The following is a 20514-nucleotide window of genomic DNA, read 5'->3' on the forward strand; positions in this document are numbered from 1 at the left end:
CAACCAATGCAGGTATTTTAAAACAGGAACTACATGTATGCCAAAGGATTTTCGTGGGTCTTCAGTGAGGAGGGGTAGATGCCACCTGTCAGGCTTCAGGGAATCCCATCCCTCCCCCAGTGGCCAGCCAAGAAGTAGACAACAAGAAGAGTTCCTGCCGAGTCCTTTATTCAATACTTACAGAGAGAGACTTTGAACAGCGCCTCTTCATTGCAGTAATGGCGTTGTTCTGAGCAAAGTCCCACCCCTCTGTCTCTCCTCTTCTACGTCATCCCTGCGTCGGCTGATCTGTGCTTTCTGCCTCTGAGCTTCCTGTTCTCCTACTCTCAATGCACGCTGGGTCCTGGGAGAAGGAGGGTCAGGAATGCTTTCTGAAGACACAGAGTCTGTCAGCTGTCTCTTCCCTGGTGCTGCTGCTTCTTCCTCCTTCTGCTCTCCCAATATTTCCCAGCTTCTCCCCTCTGCAGCCTCTGAACTATGACCTTCTGCAAACCACTGTTGTCAATCTATACTGTCCTCCTCTTCTCGGGAAGGTTCAGGAGGAGGGAAGGGGGTCTCCAGCATTCCTCTTGGGTCCAGTCCCGGACACCACCTGGAGCCTGTTGGAGAAAAAGGTGGGATAGAAATGCCATTAGTAAAAGAGGGAACCCAGGTGAGAACCCAACCGCTGCATTTGGGGCCAGTTTCCGAGGCGTCTTCCAGGGCAGTTCCACCCAGAGGGCCTTGCCACCGTCCCCTCAGATCCAGAGCAGGAAGTCCCCAAGGGACGGTGGCTGGAGCTAGACATGGGCCCTGCTGCTCACCAAGCCACCCAAGCAGATATGGCTGGGTTGGGGTGAAGTTCTGGACTATGAAGTGGGGTGGGGAGGGACCCCCACTGTTGCCCTGGCTCCAGATTACACTCACTTGTCACTCACAGTTATGACTTCTTCCTCCTCCTCCTCTCCCCACGCTTCCTCAGAGAACATTCTTCTTCTCTTGGCTGTGCTTTGATATTATAATAGAAGAATGTGTTTGATTCATAGGATTTGCTGCACCTTGCAGTAGAACTTGGCAGAGGACCAAGGGGCTCCTTCCGATCTTCTGGAGATTTCCGGAAAGCCCAGATGGATGAGCAAGACTCAGCTGGCCCTGAAGCAGGAAGAGGCCATGCCATGGAAACGGGGAGCAGTGGGGGATCCTGGGAAAACTCCATGCAGAAGATCCTGGGTGAGGAGGACACCCCTTGCTCAGAGGTGCAGAGCCAGCAGCTCAGGCAGTTCTGCTACCAGGAGGCCAAAGGACCCCGAGAGGTTTGCAGCCAGTTCTACCATCTTGACCATCAGTGGCTGAAGCCAGAAAGGCACACGAAAGCTGAGATGTTGGACCTGGTGATCTTGGAGCAGTTCCTGGCTGTCCTTCCAGAGGAGATGGAGAACTGGGTGAGGGAATGCGGAGCGGAGACCAGTTCCCAGGCGGTGTCCCTGGCCGAAGGTTTCCTCCTGAGTCAGGCAGAGGAGAGGAAGCAGGCAGAGCAGCAGGTGAGAGAGACTTTCCTCTGGATACTCCCAAGGGGCTCCAAAGAGGAGGGAGAGTATTCCCAAATCATTTCCTAATGGCCCATCCTTTTTGGGAAAGCATATTATTAGTATTATTTATAACACCCATGTGGCTGGGTGCCTTCCAGCACATATACAGTGGTGCCTCGCAAGACAGAATTAATTCGTTCCGCAAGTTTTGTCGTCTTACGATTTTTTTCGTCTTGCGAAGCACGGTGTCGGGAAAGTTTTGGAAAAGCTTCAAAAATCACCAAAGTCTTTAAAAAACTCAAAAAAGGCTACCACACCACGTTCTATGAGTTGCTCCTCGAAGTCAAGTCGCAACTGTATTAACGGTGTTAAGAAAAAGGAAACAAACTTGCAAGACATTTCCGTCTTGCGAAGCAAGCCCATAGGGAAAATTGTCTTGCGAAGAAGCTCAAAAAACAAAAAACCCCTTCGTCTAGCGAGTTTTTTGTCTTGTGAGGCATTCGTCTTGCGAGGTACCACTGTAAAAGCATAAGAAGACATCAGATGTCTTCTAAAAGTTACACAGTTTTTTATCTCCTTCTCACCTGATGGGAGGGCATTCCCCAGGGTGGGGGCCACTGTGGAGAAGGTCTTCTGCCTGGTTCCCTGTAACTTCACTTGTCACAGTGAGGGAATCGGCAGAAGACCCTCGGAACTGGACCTCAGTTCATGGAGACGCTCCTTTGGGTATACTGGGCCTTTGAGGCCGTTTAGGGCTTTGAATTGTGCTGGGAAACATTCTGGGAGCCAGTGAAGATCCTTGAGGACCAATGTTTCATGGTCCTGGCAGCCAACCCCAGACACCAGTCTAGCAGAAGCAGGAAGCAGCTTTCACCTCTGTCCCCCGAAAGCGCTTGCCTCCGCCATTCCTTCTCTAACTCTTCTCCCCATTCTCTGTTTTGAATCCTTGTTGCTCTTTCAGAGGAAGGATCTTTTGGCAGAAAGGGGTCTTGATTCTTCTGAGGCAGAGAAGTCTCCGTTGGACGCCAGAGTGAGGCCTCTGGGTAAGGAGGAAGGAGTGTTTTCTCCCCCGTTTTGACACATTCTCTTGGTTTTGAAACTAATCTGTGAGTTCTTTGCATCTTTTGAGGGATGACACCTGGAGCTCAGAGCGGGGGGAGAGATGTATTTTTGCACAGCTATTATATGAAATTGGTACAAATGAGTCCAAATGTAGTCAGGTGGGAAGACTTTTACTGCAGCTGGTTCAATTCCACAGTTTATTATCTCTTCCAGCAATGCCTGTACATTAGTCCAAATTGAGCTCTGAGTGACAGGAGAACCTCTGCTTCTTAATGGCGGCGAAGGAGGGTTTTCGGCAGGCAAAGGGCTTTTGCACTCAGCGCCTCCCTGCCTCCCGCAATCCATGCCGGAGCCGGAGCCTGGTACCAAGACGAACTGGGAGTGAAGCCCGTTCCCCCCTGTCCCTGGGGAAAACTTGCAAGGAGAATTACCCTCTGTCATCCTTGTTTTTCCTTTGCCAACGATCTCCCGCTGCCTCCATTAAAGCAGAGCGGAACCGGAAGCTAGCAGGGGAGACTTGGACGAAGCCCCATCTGTACGTAGAGATGCACTGTTTCACCTCTGAGGGAAGCAGGCGCTCACGGTTTCCACTTTCCTTGGTCTCTCCCAGGTGACGGAATGATGCCACCAAGACCTGCTCCTTCATCTTTTCATGGTGGTGGAGGGGAGGCAGCAGCTGTGGACCCAGATCAGGTAGGGGGAAGGAGCCTTGTGGGGAAGGACTGCTTGGATTCAGACTGGCTGGACACAGTTGGATGCAGAGGAATGGTGGGAGGAGCCAGAGAAGAGGGAGCCGACTGGGAGGAGGAGGAGGAGGGGTCTGAAGCTGGAGAGGGAAGAGGGCTCAGGGAGCAGAGGGAGTCTGTGGCAGAGAGCAGCCCAGACTCCGAGGCAGAAGCTGCAGCAGGAGAGAGGGATGAGGAAGGCAGCGAGGGGTCAGGCCGCTGTAGAAAACAACAGAGCCAAGTGAATGTTCTCTAAGAGGACAGCCTTTTTCCTGTTCTGTTAGGGTCCAGTGTGCTTTGAAGATGTGGCTGTCCATTTCACAGACGAGGAGTGGGCGTTGCTGGATCCTGACCAGAGAGCTCTCCATAAGGAAGTCATGGAGGAAAATCGTGGGATCTTGGACTCTCTCGGTAAGGCTCCCTATTGGATCATCCTATCTGTTTTGTAATTCAAGACATCTCTCTATGTGACGAACCTCTGATATTTCAATGGGGCTCAACAGCGCCACCCACAGCACCTGGGATGATAACACTCCCACAGCAAACCTTGGATGGATGGCTATTGATTGTCTTCCCTGTGAATATTCTTCCTCCAGTTCTGCCGTTTAAAACCATGATCAGGCTGTCTGAACTGCCCAGGCCTTCTTAAACGTAGGATTCAGAGTGATTTGGGATGTTGAAGTAGCTTCAGTCAAGTTTCCTGCTTTTGTTCTTGCTTCTGTCTCTCTCTGGTTGACCAACGAGTCGCTTGACATTGGAGATGGCACAGATTCCACGACTGAACCAAACAAACTCCATCCCAAAACAGAGCCAGGCTTTTTGAATCTCAGGCAGTGAACCCTGTAGTAACAATAATGATAATTTTATTATTTTTACCCAACATCAAACATTAAAAACTTCCCAATACAGAGGTGCCTTCAGAAGTCCTCTAAAAGTTGCATAGTTATTTCCTTGACATCTGATGGGAGGGCGTTCCACAGGGTGGGTGCCCCTACCGAGAAGGCCCCCTGCCTCGTCCCCTGTAACTTCTCACAGTAATGTAACATTTAAGTACAGTGGTTCATCGGGTTAAGAACTTAATTCGTTCTGGAGGTCTGTTCTTGACCTGAAACTGTTCTTAACCTGAAGCACCACTTTAGCTCATGGGGCCTCCTGCTGCCGCTGCGCTGCCAGAGCACGATTTCTGTTCTCATCCTGAAGCAGAGTTCTTAACCTGAGGTGCTATTTCTAGGTTAGCGGAGTCTGTAACCTGAAGCCTATGTAACCTGCTATACAACTGTAAGGAAACTTGAATAATAATAATAATAATAATAATAATAATAATAATAATAATAATAATAATAATAATAATAATAATAATAATAATAATAACAACAACAACAACAATAATAATTAATAATACTGATATGAGAAGTTTCTGCTGCACTCTGAGATGTCGAAAATTTAAGAAAACATTCAAATTGGTTTAAGGTGATGCACATCATCATTAAATGTTTAGCTGCTACACACATTTGTTCAAGCAGTGCGGGAGCGCGGAGAAGTTGCTGCACGACTTCTCCGAACTGCACGGGGATTTTGAGGGGCAACGCAAAGGCACTGCGACCCCAAAACCTCCAGGGGGGCCCCCTGGAGGGAAACGCTTCCAGCAGCGTCGGAAAGGTTCAAAGCTTTTTGGAATTTTCCCCTTCTTTGGGAGGACTCCGGAGCAACGGGACCGAAAGACGCAATTTGGTAAGCTCTGCGACCCCGCTCAGCTATGTCTCAAGCTCCCACTGGAAAGAGGCGACAAATTTCCGAAATCTTGTGAAACTGTTGCTTCTGGAGTTGCCAAATAAATGTTGGAGTGTAAGACTAAAAGAAAGGACTCCAAGACGCGACAGATCTTAACGGATTAATTTTAAGGAGCCCGACTGTATCTCGGAGTTAAGATGGCGCTGGGGAGTTAATTGGAAGAGTGAGACAAAGTAACTAAAACTCATCCGCTGTAGAACAAAGAGAGGGAAGACCCCGTTGGAGACTCCGCGGGGCAAAGTAACTAGGAAAAAAAAGTATACGAAATGAAACTTTAAAGACTTTGTATCTGTGACTTTGTATCGAGAAGCGGACTGTCGGAGAGCTTGAATAGAAAGCTAAAGGCTGAAGAGAGAATTGGGAGGAACGAGCGGAAGTGGAGAAGACGAACGGAGGGGGAAGAGAGAGTAAATCGGCTCAGGGAGTCGGCGAGGCAAAGTTCCCCCCCCAGCCCCTGCGACGGGGTATAAGAGTGACCCAGATTCTTCGTACTTACCTTCCCTGGTTTTTCCTTTTTCTTTTTAGCTCTCCAGTTTTTTTCCAGCCTGTTGCCACTTTACTTTAACAATAAAAGGGACATAGAGTACAAGCTCGGATGTGTGAGACGAGACAGCTTGCCTTTAAGGGCAGAGGTCCGGTTAGCGGATGCGCGATTGCACGCGCCCGAAGCTGGTTTTTCCTGAAGGATTCAGAGACTTTGAAAGATATTTCCGTCTCATTTCTGTCTCCTTTCTCCTCTTGGACTGACCCTGCATCGTGGGGCCGGCCCCTTTCTTGGTGCTTGCACCTCTTCGCTTTTTGGAACGGGAATTGGACCTGTATCCTTTTTCTGGAACTGGAATTTAGACCTTTACTCTCCGAATTTGAATCTGAGACTTTTACTCCTCAAATTTGATTTCTCCACTCCCTCGTGAGAAATTCACCCAGACTTTGTTGTGCAGTTTTAAAGCCGTTTGGACCTCCGCCTGCATATTTACCTGGTTGCCCTCCCTGTTTGCCCTCCCCTCCCCCTTTCTTACCCCACCCTATCTCCCCAGCTTCATCGGCGCTCTTGACCTCCCCGATCCCGGACTGAACTTAAGGTAACTTTGGCAGGACAGGAGCCTGCATTACAAGGGAGCGGACTAAGTTAAAGAAGTAGCGGAGATTTAAAGAGAAGCCCCCGTGCTATTTGTGTCATTTGGACTGCACTATCTTCTTATTGCTCCCCTTTGTGTTTTTCTCTCCCTATTTTACTCTTTCAGTACCTCCTAACCCTCCCCCCTTTTTATTTTTGGTATCTTGCATATTATCCTCCTAACTGGAATTTATCTTGGCTATTAGGTAATCGCAAAGATCCTCAAATTAGAGGGGAAGGTTTCTAATACGGTGCAAGGGAACAAATTGTGTACGGTTTGTGAAAACAGACGGGGCAACTGTACGTTGACTCAAAGGACAACACAAATACTATTTAGACAGGGAGGAGAAATAAGTTAGAGAACATAGGAAGAGTGTGTTAATTGAATAACCCACCCTGTGATAATTATAAGATTCAAGATTGTATGTTGCGCTTCGGGAAAGCTACAAACCTCTAGATTAACTGATTGTGGGAGGTGGGGGGGTGAGGGGGGGAGGGAGGTGAACAGATGTCGGGGAAAGACGGGAAGAAATCTGTGGGGACCCCAATGGACAGAAGAACCTCAAGGCAAGAGGAAATAAAAGACCTAGATGCATTATGGTTGAAAATAAAAGAGGAATTTAGGCAAAATGAAACACGTATAGAAAAAAAGTTAGGAGAGATGCAAGAATCTTTTGATAAAAAGATTGAAGTTGTCACAGGGGAACTCTCAAATAAGATAAAAGACCTTACAGTTAGAACAAAGTCCTTAGAAGAAATAAACAAAAAAATACAGAAAGATTTGAGAGACCAGAGAAAAGAAGCTGAAAAAGCTAAAGAAAATTTTGGAGAACTGAGTAAAACCCAAGATCAGGTCTTAGATAATTTAGCCTTGATGGAGATGAAACAAAAGCAGCTAAATTTAAAATTTAGAGGGATAGGGGAAGAAAGAGAGGAAGATATAAAAGGAAAAATAGTTAAAGAACTTGCGGCGTGGCTTGTACTGAAAGAAGAAGAGGTCGCACAAACGATAGAAAATGCCTTCAGAATAAAAATAAAACCCAAACAAAACAGACTGAAAAAAGCCCCAGGTGACTGCTTAGTGATCTTTAAATCGATAGAAATGAGAAATATGATTCTGAGAGAAAGTTACCAGAAAAAAATGGTAATTGATGGGAAACCAATTATTATTTTGAAAGAAATACTGATTAGACTCCTCCGAAAAAGGGAGGGTTATAAACAAATAGTTGGTATCCTAAGGAAAAATGGCATACAACATAGGTGGGAATTCCCAAAAGGGATTTCCTTTTTTTATAAAGGGAAAAGGTTTAAGATAACAGAAAACCAGGAAATCAGTAAATTCCTACGCAGATATGAAAAAGATCTCGGGGGGGGTGGGGGAAAGATGTGGGGAGAAAGAAGGAGAGAGAGAGGAAAGAAGGGGAGTGAGTTTGAAGGAGAGACTAGAGAGGGAAGGAGGAGCAGGGGGAGGGGGAGAGGAAGAGGAGGGTGAAGAAGGGGAGGAAAGGGAGGAGGAAGAGATTGAAGAGCAGATAGAAGACAAATCCAACCGAATTTAAACCGGTAAAACTCAGACTGGGAACTTACTGATTTATTGGTAGATAAAAGTGAAAATGAACCTTAAAATCGTATCATGGAATGTAAATGGTTTGAACGAAAAAGTTAAAAGGAATAAAATTGTGAATGTGTTGAAAAAGAAAAAAATGGACGTAATATGTATCCAGGAAACTCATGTAGCCAAAAAGCATAAACATGCTTTAACAAACAAGTATTTGGGTATGGAGTTTATAAACTCTACAGAGGAAAAAAAAAGAGGAGTAGCAATATATGTGAAGGAAAAATGGGAGCCAAAAATGATATATAAAGATGAGGAGGGGAGGATATTAGGGGTTCAAATTAACTTCCAGGGAGAAAAGATTAATGTAGTGAACATCTATGCCCCAAATACAAACAGACCTGAGTTTTTTAAGAAATTAGAACAAGTTCTAATAGAGTTAGATGATAACAAGATGATATTATTGGGAGACTTTAATGCGGTGCCGTCACCAGAAACTGATAGACTAACCGAAAGCAGAAAACGAAATCAAGGAAAGCTGCCGAAATCATTTCAAGATCTGGAAGAAAACCTAGATCTAATAGACATATGGAGATATCTACATCCGACAGAAAAACAGTTTACCTTTTTTTCGGAAGTGTATAAAAGTTGGAGCAGAATAGATCAAATTTGGACATCGCGAGCACTTACCTTAAGAGCAACAAGCTGTGAAATTCACCCAAGAACTCTTTCAGACCATAACCTGATAACTCTAGAAATTAAAGGTGTCACACAGGGAAGCTTCAGGTGGAGACTAAATGAATATCTATTAGAAAACGATGACGTTTTGGAAAAAGCTAAAAATACCTTAAAAGAGTACTTTGATTTGAATTTGAATACAGGAACAAACATAGAAGCGGTGTGGGACGCCAGTAAGGCGGTAGTAAGAGGCCTATTCATTCAGCAAAATAACTACAAAAGGAAGATAAGACAGCAGAAGAAGGAAGAGATACTTAAGCAACTAAGAGAATATGAGAAAAAATTAATAGACCACCCGAAGGACGAGCAAAGCATCCGAACAATAAAATTGCTACAAACACAATACTCGATGCTGGCGAGTCAAGAAATTGAATGGAAAATCAAACTAATGAAGCAGAGATATTTTGAGTCAGCGAACAAAATAGGGAAATTTTTAGCCTGGCAATTGAGGAAAAGACAGAAACAGAATATGATAAACAAAATAAAGGTAGAGGAGGATCTGATAGTAGACCCCATAAGAATACGAAAGAAGTTTCTCGAGTTCTATGAGGAACTATATAAGAAAGGGGAAGAGGACACAACACAAATAGATAGATACTTGAAGAGTCATAAAGGGAAGACCATCACAGAGGAAGAAAGATCTCAACTAAACAAACCCATTAGTATAGAAGAGGTCCAAAACGCCATAAAAAAAATGAAAATAGGAAAAACGCCAGGCCCAGACGGTCTTTCGGCCAAATATTATAAAGTTCTGGAAAATCAGCTATCACCGACGCTCCGTGATACCATGAACAACATCTTAAAAGGAGGGAAAATACCTGAGTCGTGGAGGGAAGCCTTTATAACACTAATCCCAAAACCAGATACAGATAAAATGTGTATTAAAAATTATAGGCCAATATCTTTATTGAACAACGATTATAAAATATTTGCCGACATTATGGCAAACAGATTAAAAAAATGTTTGATACATCTAATACACAAGGACCAAGCAGGCTTCTTACCGAACAGATTCCTGAAAGATAATGTGAGACATATTATAAACCTAATTGAATATTTGGAAATCAACAACGACATACCAGCGGCCTTGATTTTCATAGACGCAGAAAAAGCGTTTGATAACGTCTCTTGGTCGTTTTTACTAAAGACCATGGAAGAAGCGGGGATAGAGGGCGAATTTCTGAAAGGAATACAGGCAATATATTCAAAACAATCAGCCAAACTGGTGATAAATAATAACCTCACAGATACATTCCAAATCGAAAAAGGAACCAGGCAAGGCTGTCCCCTCTCCCCGCTTTTGTTCATTATGGTATTGGAAGTTCTAGCAAATAAAATAAGATCGACATCGGACATCCGAGGGATAAAAATAGGACCAAGGGAGTTCAAACTAAAAGCTTATGCAGACGACTTAATGTTGTCTTTAGAAGAACCGTTAAGAAGCACTGAGAAGGCGTTGGAAATATTAGAAGAATATGGCAGGCTAGCTGGATTCAAATTGAATAGATCAAAGACCAAGATCTTAACAAAGAATTTGAGAAATGAGATAAAAGGGAAATTAGAGAGACAACATGGAATTGAAGTAACCAAAAAAATAAAATATCTAGGTATCTGGCTCACACCTAAAAATATAAATTTAATTGAAGATAATTACACAACAACCTGGAACAAAGTTAAAAAAGACCTGGACGTTTGGAACAGAGTAAACCTTTCGTGGCTTGGCAGGATGGAGGCAATAAAAATGAATATTCTTCCTAAGATGCTGTTCCTCTTCCAGAACATTCCGGTTATTAGAGGGACTAAAATATTCAAAGACTGGCAGAAAGTCCTCTCTAGGTTTATATGGCAGGGAAGGAGGCCAAGGATTAGATATAAACTACTTACAGATCGAAAGGAGAGAGGAGGATTGGCGGTACCCAACCTAAGATTGTATTACGAAGCGGCCTGCTTATGCTGGGTGAAAGATTGGATAACTCTGGAAAACAAGGACTTATTGGAACTTGAAGGTGTAGAAAACAGGTCTGGATGGCATGCCTACCTCTGGTCAAGTAAAGGAAAAGTACACAAGAGTTTTACGAACCATATTATCAGAGGTCCGATATATGAAGTTTGGGAAAGAAACAAAAAACTGTTAGAATCGAAAACACCCTGGTGGTTATCCCCAACAGATATTTTATCATTTAAGAAAACAAATTTGGACGAACAAAACCTAACATATGAAGATTTATTGATAAGCTCCCACGAAGGCTGGAAATTAAGACCGTATGAGGAGTTGCAAGGGAAATTGAAGGGCTGGATACACTATCATCAAATCAATGCAAGATGGACGGAAGATAAGAAAGTAGGAATGAGTGAAAAGAAATCAAAATTCCAAATTGAAATAATTGAAAGTAGATCTAAGCTGCTATCCAAAATGTATAATATCCTACTAGAATGGGACACAAAAGATGTAGAAATTAAAGAAGTCACGGTAAAGTGGGCAAGAGACCTAGGACATAATATAGAACAGGAGAAATGGTTAAAATTATGGAATGAGGGAATAAAATTTACAGCAAGTGCTGCTATTAGAGAAAACTTAGAGAAAATGATATACAGATGGTATTTAACCCCAGAAAAATTAAATAGGATGTATAAGACTGGTAATAAGGCCTGCTGGAGATGTAAAACAAATGAAGGGAATTTCATACATATGTGGTGGACATGTGAGGGAGTAAAAAAATTTTGGAATCAGATATATGATGAATTAAAAAAAATATTTAGACTCACATTCCCCAAAAAACCAGAGGCCTTTTTACTAGGGATGGTGGGAAAAGAAATACCGGAAAAGGACAAAACCTTGTTCCAATATGCAACAGCGGCGGCTAAAATGTTAATTGCCCAGAATTGGAAAAACCCAACTTTACCAACGGTGAAAGATTGGCAACTGAAACTTTATGGCTTTATAGAAATGGCGAAAATGACGCAAAGAATTAGAAATCAAAAAAATACAAAGTTAAAAGAAGACTGGAACAAATTTATGGTTTATTTCGATAGTAATTTTAGCAGCTTACCAACTACAGTAGGTTTGACCTAATCTTCCAATGTTACAATCAAAGATCCTATACCAGCTGTTTGATTGAAATCATTAAAGGTAGGAATCCGAAATCAGAAGGGAAGGAAGTTGTTATTAGTAAATTGTTTGTATGTATCTTTTCTTTTTCTTTTTTTCTTTTCTTTCCTAATCTTTTATCCTTACTTAATGTTTTTCTTTAATGTGTATTGTTTTTCTTTGGCGGTGTTTTTTCCTTTTTTTCTTTGGCTGTGTATGATGAAGAAAACCTAATAAAAAAGTATTTAAAAAAAATACAAAAAAAAATTCAGCACATAGAAGTGACGCACAGCGTAAATTAATAACGCAAAGTTTTAAAGAATTAAGAGCTTTACTGAGTTAAAATAAACTTCTTCATAAACAACATGGTTCCAAACAGGTTGACTGAGATTCCATACTGACTCTGCTCACAACTGAGGCACACTGACTCTGACTGAAATCTTTCAGAGAACACACAGAGAAACTGGCTGCTAAGTCACATGTCAGAGTGACTCAACAGTTAGCAGTTAGGCCTGAATAACTCTAGTAGGCCCAATTGATTGTGCAGTCCCAGCACTTCCCAGCCTGCTTTGCTGCTTCTGCTCTCATGTGTCTTTGTCACATGACAAGAAGTTAATGTTTCCCATTTTTATTCCCCTGCTCTTACATCGCCCACCACAAGGCAGCTGACTGACCAAGTCAGTCCAGAGTCAATGTTCCCAAATATTTCTCCAGCTCTTAACATTTGTTTAGATTTATTACTGCATACTGAACAACTTAGCATATTGAATATATCTTAATTTTAACAAACCCACCCAAATCTAATCCGGTTAAACCCAAACCGGCAAATCACTGACTTCTTAGTAGATAAAAGTGGTAATGAACCTTAAAATCCTAACATGGAATGTAAATGGTCTGAATGAAAAAGCCAAAAGGAATAAAATAGTAAGTGTATTGAAAAAGAAAAAATTGGATGTAATCTGTATTCAAGAGACTCATGTAGCTAAAAAGCATAAACATGTTTTAGTAAATAAGCATTTGGGGACGGAATTTATAAACTCTACGGAAGAGGAAAAAAAAGGAGTGGTAGTATATGTAAATGAAAAATGGGAACCAAAAATGATATACAAGGATGAGGAGGGAAGGATACTGGGGGTTCAAATCAGTTTTCAGGGAGAAAAGATCAACGTGGTTAACATTTATGCCCCAAACACAAACAGACCAGAGTTCTTCAAGAAATTAGAACAAGTATTATTAGAATTAGAAGACAACAAGACGATATTATTGGGAGACTTCAACGCGGTGCCGACACCAGAAATTGATAGACAAACGGAAAACAGAAAACGAAACCAAGGAAAGTTACCGAAATCATTTCAAGATTTGGAAGAAAACCTAGATTTAATAGACATATGGAGATATAAACACCCAACAGAAAAGCAGTTCACTTTCTTTTCAGAAGTACACAAAAGTTGGGGTAGAATAGACCAAATTTGGACCTCAAGAGCACTTACCTTAAGAGTAACAAGCTGTGAAATCCACCCAAGAATACTCTCAGATCACAACTCGATAACTTTGGGAATCAAAGGTGTAACACATGGAGGTTTTAGATGGAGGTTAAATGAATATTTATTAGAAAATGATGATGTTATTGAAAAGGCCAAAACCACCTTAAAAGAATATTTTGATTTGAATCTGAACACAGGAACAAACATAGAAGTGGTATGGGACGCCAGTAAGGCGGTAGTAAGAGGTTTATTTATCCAGCAAAATAATTACAAGAGGAAGATAAGACAGCAGAAGAAGGAAGAAATACTTAAGCAGTTAAGAGAGTATGAGAAAAAATTAATAGACCACCCGAAGGACGAGCAAAGCATTCAAACAATAAAAATGCTACAAACACAATATCCGATGCTGACGAGTCAAGAAATTGAATGGAAAATCAAGCTAATGAGGCAAAGATATTTTGAGTCAGCGAACAAAACGGGAAAATTTCTAGCCTGGCAATTGAGAAAAAGACAGAAACAGAATACGATAAACAAAATAAAGGTAGATGAAGATCTGATAGTAGACCCAATAAGAATACAAAAAAATTTTTTTGAATTCTATGAGGAATTATATAAGAAAGGAGAAGAAGACCCAACCCAAATAGAAAGATATCTAAAGAGATACAAAGGGAAGACCATCACAGAAGAAGAAAGATCTCAACTAAATAAACCCATCAACATAGAAGAGGTCCAAAACGCGATAAAAAAAATGAAAATAGGGAAATCTCCAGGCCCGGGCGGCCTCTCGGCTAAATATTACAAAGTTCTAGGAAATCAATTATTACCAGTGCTCTGCGATACTATGAACAACATCCTAAGAGGAGGGAAAACACCTGAGTCGTGGAGGGAAGCTTTCATAACATTAATTCCAAAACCAGATACGGACAAAATGTGTATTAAAAATTATAGGCCAATATCCCTATTGAATAACGACTACAAAATGTATGCCGATATCATGGCAAACAGATTAAAAAAGTGCCTGTTAAATCTAATTCATAAAGACCAAGCAGGCTTCCTACCAAATAGATTCTTGAAGGACAATGTGAGACACACTATAAACTTAATTGAATATTTGGAAACTAACGACGACATACCAGCGGCCTTGATCTTCATAGACGCAGAAAAGGCGTTCGACAATGTCTCTTGGTCGTTCTTATTAAAGACTATGGAAGAAGCAGGAATAGAGGGAGAATTTCTGAAAGGAATACAGGCAATATATTCAAACCAATCTGCCAAATTGGTAATAAATAGTAATCTTACAAATACATTCCAAATTGGAAAAGGAACCAGGCAAGGTTGCCCCCTCTCCCCGCTCTTATTCATTATGGTCCTAGAGGTTTTGGCAAACAAAATAAGATCAATGCCTGAGATCCGAGGGATCAAAATAGGATCAAAGGAGTTCAAACTAAAAGCTTACGCGGACGACCTGATGTTATCTTTAGAAGAGCCGCAAGGAAGTATCGAGAAGGCGCTGGAAATAGTAGAGGAATATGGTAGACTAGCAGGATTTAAATTGAATAGACTAAAGACAAAAATGTTAACAAAGAATCTGAGAAATGATATGAAGGAAAAATTAGAGAGACAACACGGAATTAAAGTGACCAAAAAAATAAAATATTTAGGTATTTGGCTTACACCCAAAAATATAAACTTAATCGAAGACAATTATACAATGACCTGGAACAAAGTTAAAAAAGATCTGGATGTCTGGAGCAGAGTTAACCTTTCGTGGTTGGGTAGGATGGAGGCAATAAAAATGAATATTCTCCCCAAGATGTTGTTCCTTTTCCAAAATATTCCGGTTATTAGAGGGACTAAAATATTCAAAGACTGGCAGAGAACTCTCTCAAGATTCATATGGCAGGGAAGAAGGCCAAGGATCAGATTTAAATTACTCACAGATCGAAAGGAGAGAGGAGGGCTCGCGGTACCCAACCTAAAATTGTACTACGAAGCTGCCTGCTTATGTTGGGTTAAAGATTGGATAACCCTGGAGAACACTGATTTATTGGAACTCGAAGGCGCAGATAACAGGTTTGGTTGGCATGCCTACCTTTGGTTAAGTAAAGGAAGAGCACATAAAGGATTTTCGAGTCATATTATTAGAGGTCCTCTATACGCAGTCTGGGAAAGAAACAAAAAATTGTTAGAACCGAAAACACCCTGGTGGTTGTCCCCAACAGATATCTTATCAATCAAAAAAACAAATTTGGAAGAGCAAAGTTTGACATATGAAGATCTACTGATACGTTCCCATGAAAGCTGGAAATTAAGACCGTATGAGGAGTTGAAGGGAAAGTTGAAGGGTTGGTTACAGTACCATCAGATTAATGCAATATGGACGGAAGACAAGAAAGTAGGAATGAACGAAAAGAAATCCAAATTTCAAATTGAAATAATAGAAAGTAAATCTAAGTTACTATCCAAAATGTATAATATCTTATTGGAATGGGATACAAAAGATGTAGAGATTAAAGAAGTCATGGTAAAGTGGGCAAGAGATTTAGGTCATAATATAGAATATGAGAAATGGTTGAAATTATGGAACGAGGGAATAAAATTTACAGCAAGCGCAGCAATCAGAGAAAACTTAGAAAAGATGATATACAGATGGTACTTAACGCCAGAAAAATTAAACAGGATGTATAAGACTGGTAACAAGGCCTGCTGGAAATGCAAAACAAATGAAGGGAATTTCATACATATGTGGTGGACATGTGAGGGAATTAAAAAATTTTGGAATGAGATATATGACGAGTTAAAAAAAATATTCAGATACACATTTCCCAAAAAACCAGAGGCCTTTTTACTAGGGATGGTTGGAAAAGAAATACCGGGAAAAGATAAAACCCTGTTTCAATACGCAACAGCTGCGGCTAGAATGCTAATTGCCCAAAATTGGAAAAGTTCAACTTTACCAACGGTGAAAGATTGGCAAATGAAATTATACGATTTTATAGAATTGGCAAGAATGACGCAAAGAATCAGAAATCAAAAAAATACAAAGTTAAAAGAGGACTGGAACAAATTTATGGTCTATATTGAGGGTAATTTTAGTAACTTACCAACTACAGTAGGTTTGACTTAAATCTTCCGATGCTACAAACTAGAAATCAATACCAGCAGTAAGATAAAATTACTAAAAGTAGAAACCCGAAATCAGGAGGGAAGGAAGTCGATGCTAGCTAATTGTTGTATGTTTTTATCTTCTGCACATTTTTTCTTTTCTATTTTTCTTTTTTCTTTTTAGTGTCTTTTTGGTTTTTTGTTTAATGATTCCCTTCCTTTTCTTTTTTCTGAATTGGTTGTTTTTCTTTGGATGTGTATGATGAAGAAAATACAATAAAAAGTATTTAAAAAAAAATTAACAGCAAACTTTCCCGCCTTGGCCACCTTTTTCAATAAAAGCACATTTTATTTATGAAGATAGTACAGATGCATATTTAAATTTGAACAAAATGACATTACCAGGTTAAGCTGTACTTTTAAAAACCTGAGAGAGAAAACATCTAATATTCAACTTGATTTGTATACGAAACTAGACATTTTTACAGAACAAAAGGAATGTTATAACATCTAACTCGCTTCTGTTCTTCCCCTGTCCCAAGCATTAATTAGCATTGTTCCGTAATTTGGGACTGCACTTCTTCCCGAGACTCTAATCCGTTTGCCTCTTAGTTTCAGGTCGTGATGAATTGGAAATGAAGAACAAGGGAGACCACAACGAAATCCACAGAGTGGTGGAGCCATATCAGGATTCAGACTGTGGAGAGGGCTTCAGTCAGAGCTCCCATTCCACTTCCCATCAAAGAAATCCCATTGAGAAGAAACCCTATCAGTGCTTGGAATGTGGAAAAAGCTTCACCTGGAAACAGAGTTTGGCTGCCCATCAAAGAATTCATACAAAAGAGAAACCCTATCACTGCTTGGAGTGTGGAAAGAGCTTCAGTCACAGTCACAATCTCACTTGCCATCGTAGAATTCATACAGGAGAGAAACCATATCACTGTGTGGAATGTGGAAAGAGCTTCAGACACAGCTCCCATCTCACTGCACATCAAAGAATTCATACAGGGGAAAAACCCTATCACTGCTTAGAGTGTGGAATGAGCTTCAATCAGAGGGCTAAGCTCACTTCCCATCAAAGGATTCATACAGGGGAGAAACCCTATCAGTGCTTGGAATGTGGAAAGAGCTTCAATCAGAGGGCTAAGCTCACTTCTCATCAAAGAATCCATACAGGGGAGAAACCCTATCAGTGCTTGGAATGTGGAAAGAGCTTCAGTCAAAAAAGCAGTTTCACTTCCCATCAAAGAATTCATACAGGAGAAAAACCCTATCAGTGCGTGGAATGTGGAAAGAGCTTCAGTCAGGGCTCCCATCTCACTTCCCATCAAAGGATTCATACAGGGGAGAAACCATATCACTGTGTGGAATGTGGAAAGAGCTTCAGACACAGCTCCCATCTCACTGCACATCAAAGAATTCATAAAGGGGAAAAACCCTATCAGTGCGTGGAATGTGGAAAGAGCTTCACTCAGAGTACCCATTTCACTTCCCATCAAAGAATTCATACAGGGGACGAACCCTATCAGTGTGTGGAATGTGGAAAGAGCTTCACCAGGAAAGAACATCTAACTGTTCATCAAAGAATTCATACAGGGGAGAAACCGTATCAGTGCTTGGAATGTGGAAAGAGCTTCACCTGGAAAAAAAGTCTAACTGTCCATCAGAGAAAGCATACAGGGGAGAAACCGTATCAGTGCTTGGAATGTGGAAAGAGCTTCATTCGGAGTGCCGATCTCACTTCCCATCAGAGAAATCATACAGGGGAGAAACCGTATCAGTGCTTGGAATGTGGAAAGAGCTTCACCTGGAAAGAAAGTCTAACTGTCCATCAGAGAAATCATACAGGGGAGAAACCGTATCAGTGCTTGGAATGTGGAAAGAGCTTCATTCGGAGTGCCGATCTCACTTCCCACCAGAGAAATCATACAGGGGAGAAACTGTATCAGTGCGTGGAATGTGGAAAGAGCTTCAGTCAAAAGAGCAGTTTCACTTCCCATCGTAGAATTCACACAGGAGAAAAACCCTATCAGTGCGTGGAATGTGGAAAGAGCTTCAGTCAGGGCTCCCATCTCACTTCCCATCAAAGGATTCATACAGGGGAGAAACCCTATCAGTGCGTGGAATGTGGAAAGAGATTCACCTGGAAAATAAGCTTCACTTCCCACCAAAGAATTCATACAGGGGAAAACCCCTATCCGTGCATGGAATGTGGAAAGAGTTTCAATCACAGCTACGATCTCACTTCCCATCAAAGAATTCATACAGGGGAGAAACCCTTTAAGTGCTTGGAATGTGGAAAGAGCTTCACCTGGAAAATAAGTTTCACTTCCCATCAAAGGATTCATACAGGAGAAAACCCCTTTCAGTGCCTGGAATGTGGAAAGAGCTTCACCAGGAAAGAAAGTCTCACTGTCCATCAAAGAATTCATACAGGAGAAAACCCCTTTCAGTGCCTGGAATGTGGAAAGAGATTCACCAGGAAAGAAAGTCTCACTTCCCATCAAAGAATCCATACAGGGGAGAAACCATATCAGTGCGTGGAATGTGGAAAGAGCTTCAACTGGAAACTGCGTTTAGCTTCCCATAAAATAATCCATACAGGGGAAAAACCGTATCAGTGTGTGGAATGTGGAAAGAGATTCATTAACAGCGCCAATCTCACTTCGCATCAAAGAATTCATACAGGGGAGAAACCCTATCAGTGCTTGGAATGTGGAAAGAGCTTCACCTGGAAAATAAGTTTCACTTCCCATCAAAGGATTCATACAGGAGAAAACCCCTTTCAGTGCCTGGAATGTGGAAAGAGCTTCACCAGGAAAGTAGGTCTCAGTGCCCATCAAAAATTACACACAGTTGAGGAATCATATCAGTGTTAGGAATGTGGAAATCTCATTTCATCAAAGAATACATACAGGGGAGGAATCATATCAATGCGAAGAGTGTGATCGGAGGGATTTATGAAAGTCTAATTTTTAAAGTTCTCTAAAAAAATACAGTTGTAGCTCTTAAAAGGACTTAGAGCTGGCTGAAAACGCTAAAATCAAGACAGGCTTCGACAAGTTTGTTTCTCTTTGAAGGAAAATATTTCTTCTACTCTGAGCCACTTAAAGAGAATTGGATTCCTGCAAGACAACCACTCTTATCTGGACACCTAAATTGCTAGGTCCTCTTGGACACATTCTTTCTTTTTTCTGTTTTATGGTTCCTCTCTTAAAGTAATTATTTGCTTTATTTGTTTAACTCGAATCTTAATTTAAGAAATTGGATTTTATGTTAAACATCTTATGTGTTATTGGGTATCAGGCTGGAAGGAAGAGGGAGGGCTGGAAAACTGCAGGAAACAGGATCTCTTAGGAAAGAGTTATTCTGTGACCTTGACAAACTGAAAAGGTGCTGCTGGAAAATAGGCTGCTTTGAGAACAAGGGAGAGGGAGATTTTGAATATGGCAGTTCAAAAACAGTTAACACCAGGCCTGTGTTAAATTTGGAGAAGCTATTAGCCCGAATTGATAAAAATCATTAAATGGTGACAAATTTGACCACTAAAGTAGAGACACTGACAAACAAAACAGAAGCACTAGATATCTCCATGAAAGGAAGGGAGGAGAAGTCTGAAAAGCTGGAAGACCAAAAATGGAAATCAGAACAGGAGACGTAGGATTGATGTGGACGGTTTGCTTTTTTATAAAAAAAATTATTGGTTTTTCACAATTTATATAAACACAAACAATATACAATACAAACAAACAAACAAACACATAAACAAACATGTATAATTTCAAATCCTTTTTTCTTAAACCTTACTTCACCGACTTCCCCATACCTCCCCTTTCTGCATCCCAATTTCCAAATTTGTTTCGGCAAATCCTCCCCCTTAAGTTTATCTAATTTTCCCTTGTTCTTTTCTTTTACTTAATCTTTTGCAGCTGTAATCCCCTTTTTTCTATAACCTCAACATTTTAGCACTCATTAATTTTACAATATTTCTTAAGATAAATTTTGAATTTCTTCCAATCTTCTTCCGCCGTCTCTTTCCCCTGGTCTCATTTCAGCCAGTCCCATATAGTCTATCACCTTGATCTGCCATTCTTCCAGAGTGGGTAGATCCTGTGTCTTCCAATACTTTGCGATGATAATTCTTGCTGCTGTAGTAGCATACATTAAAAAGTCCTATCTTTCTTTAACACCAATTGGCCGACAATGCCCAAGAGAAAGGCCTCTGGTTTCTTGGGAAACGTACATTTAAGTACCTTTTTCATTTCATTATTGTAGTGGTTGGGAGTTACTCGTGCGTAATCCTGCTCCGTTTGAGCATCGGATTGCCTGGTTAAACCCTCC

At 41.2% G+C, this 20514-nt stretch overlaps 1 protein-coding gene and 1 long non-coding RNA gene across 3 annotated transcripts in view; both read left to right on the forward strand.

Moving 5' to 3' along the window:
* The window catches only part of LOC308590637, a 40957-nt gene that overhangs the window by 5761 nt on the left and 14682 nt on the right, over window positions 1–20514 (forward strand). The gene's annotated exons all lie outside the window — the stretch shown is intronic.
* Window positions 289–19799, forward strand: LOC308590288 (uncharacterized protein). Of its 2 annotated transcripts, none has more exons than XM_081200190.1 (6): window positions 289–652; window positions 1026–1520; window positions 2470–2551; window positions 3181–3263; window positions 3580–3706; window positions 16792–19799. In XM_081200190.1, the coding sequence occupies exons 1-6, from the start codon at window positions 626–628 to the stop codon at window positions 19050–19052; spliced, it is 3075 nt and encodes a 1024-aa protein (XP_081056316.1). In that variant the 5' UTR covers window positions 289–625; the 3' UTR covers window positions 19053–19799. The 2 variants fall into 2 exon arrangements, with proteins under 2 accessions (XP_081056316.1, XP_081056315.1); XM_081200189.1 differs by having other exon boundaries at window positions 290–652; window positions 16786–19799.

Source organism: Podarcis bocagei (genome assembly GCF_964188305.1).
Source record: "Podarcis bocagei genome assembly, chromosome: 7".
NCBI classification, from domain to species: Eukaryota; Metazoa; Chordata; class Lepidosauria; order Squamata; family Lacertidae; genus Podarcis; species Podarcis bocagei.

Bases quoted from the DNA above. Each gene is read 5' to 3' on its own strand.
- LOC308590288 (XM_081200189.1), top strand. From the start codon at position 626: ATGCCATTAGTAAAAGAGGGAACCCAG. The intron at 653-1,025 runs GTGAGAACCCAA...TTTGATTCATAG, and splicing joins TAGTAAAAGAGGGAACCCAG to GATTTGCTGCACCTTGCAGT. The intron at 3,264-3,579 runs GTAGGGGGAAGG...CTGTTCTGTTAG, and splicing joins CAGCTGTGGACCCAGATCAG to GGTCCAGTGTGCTTTGAAGA.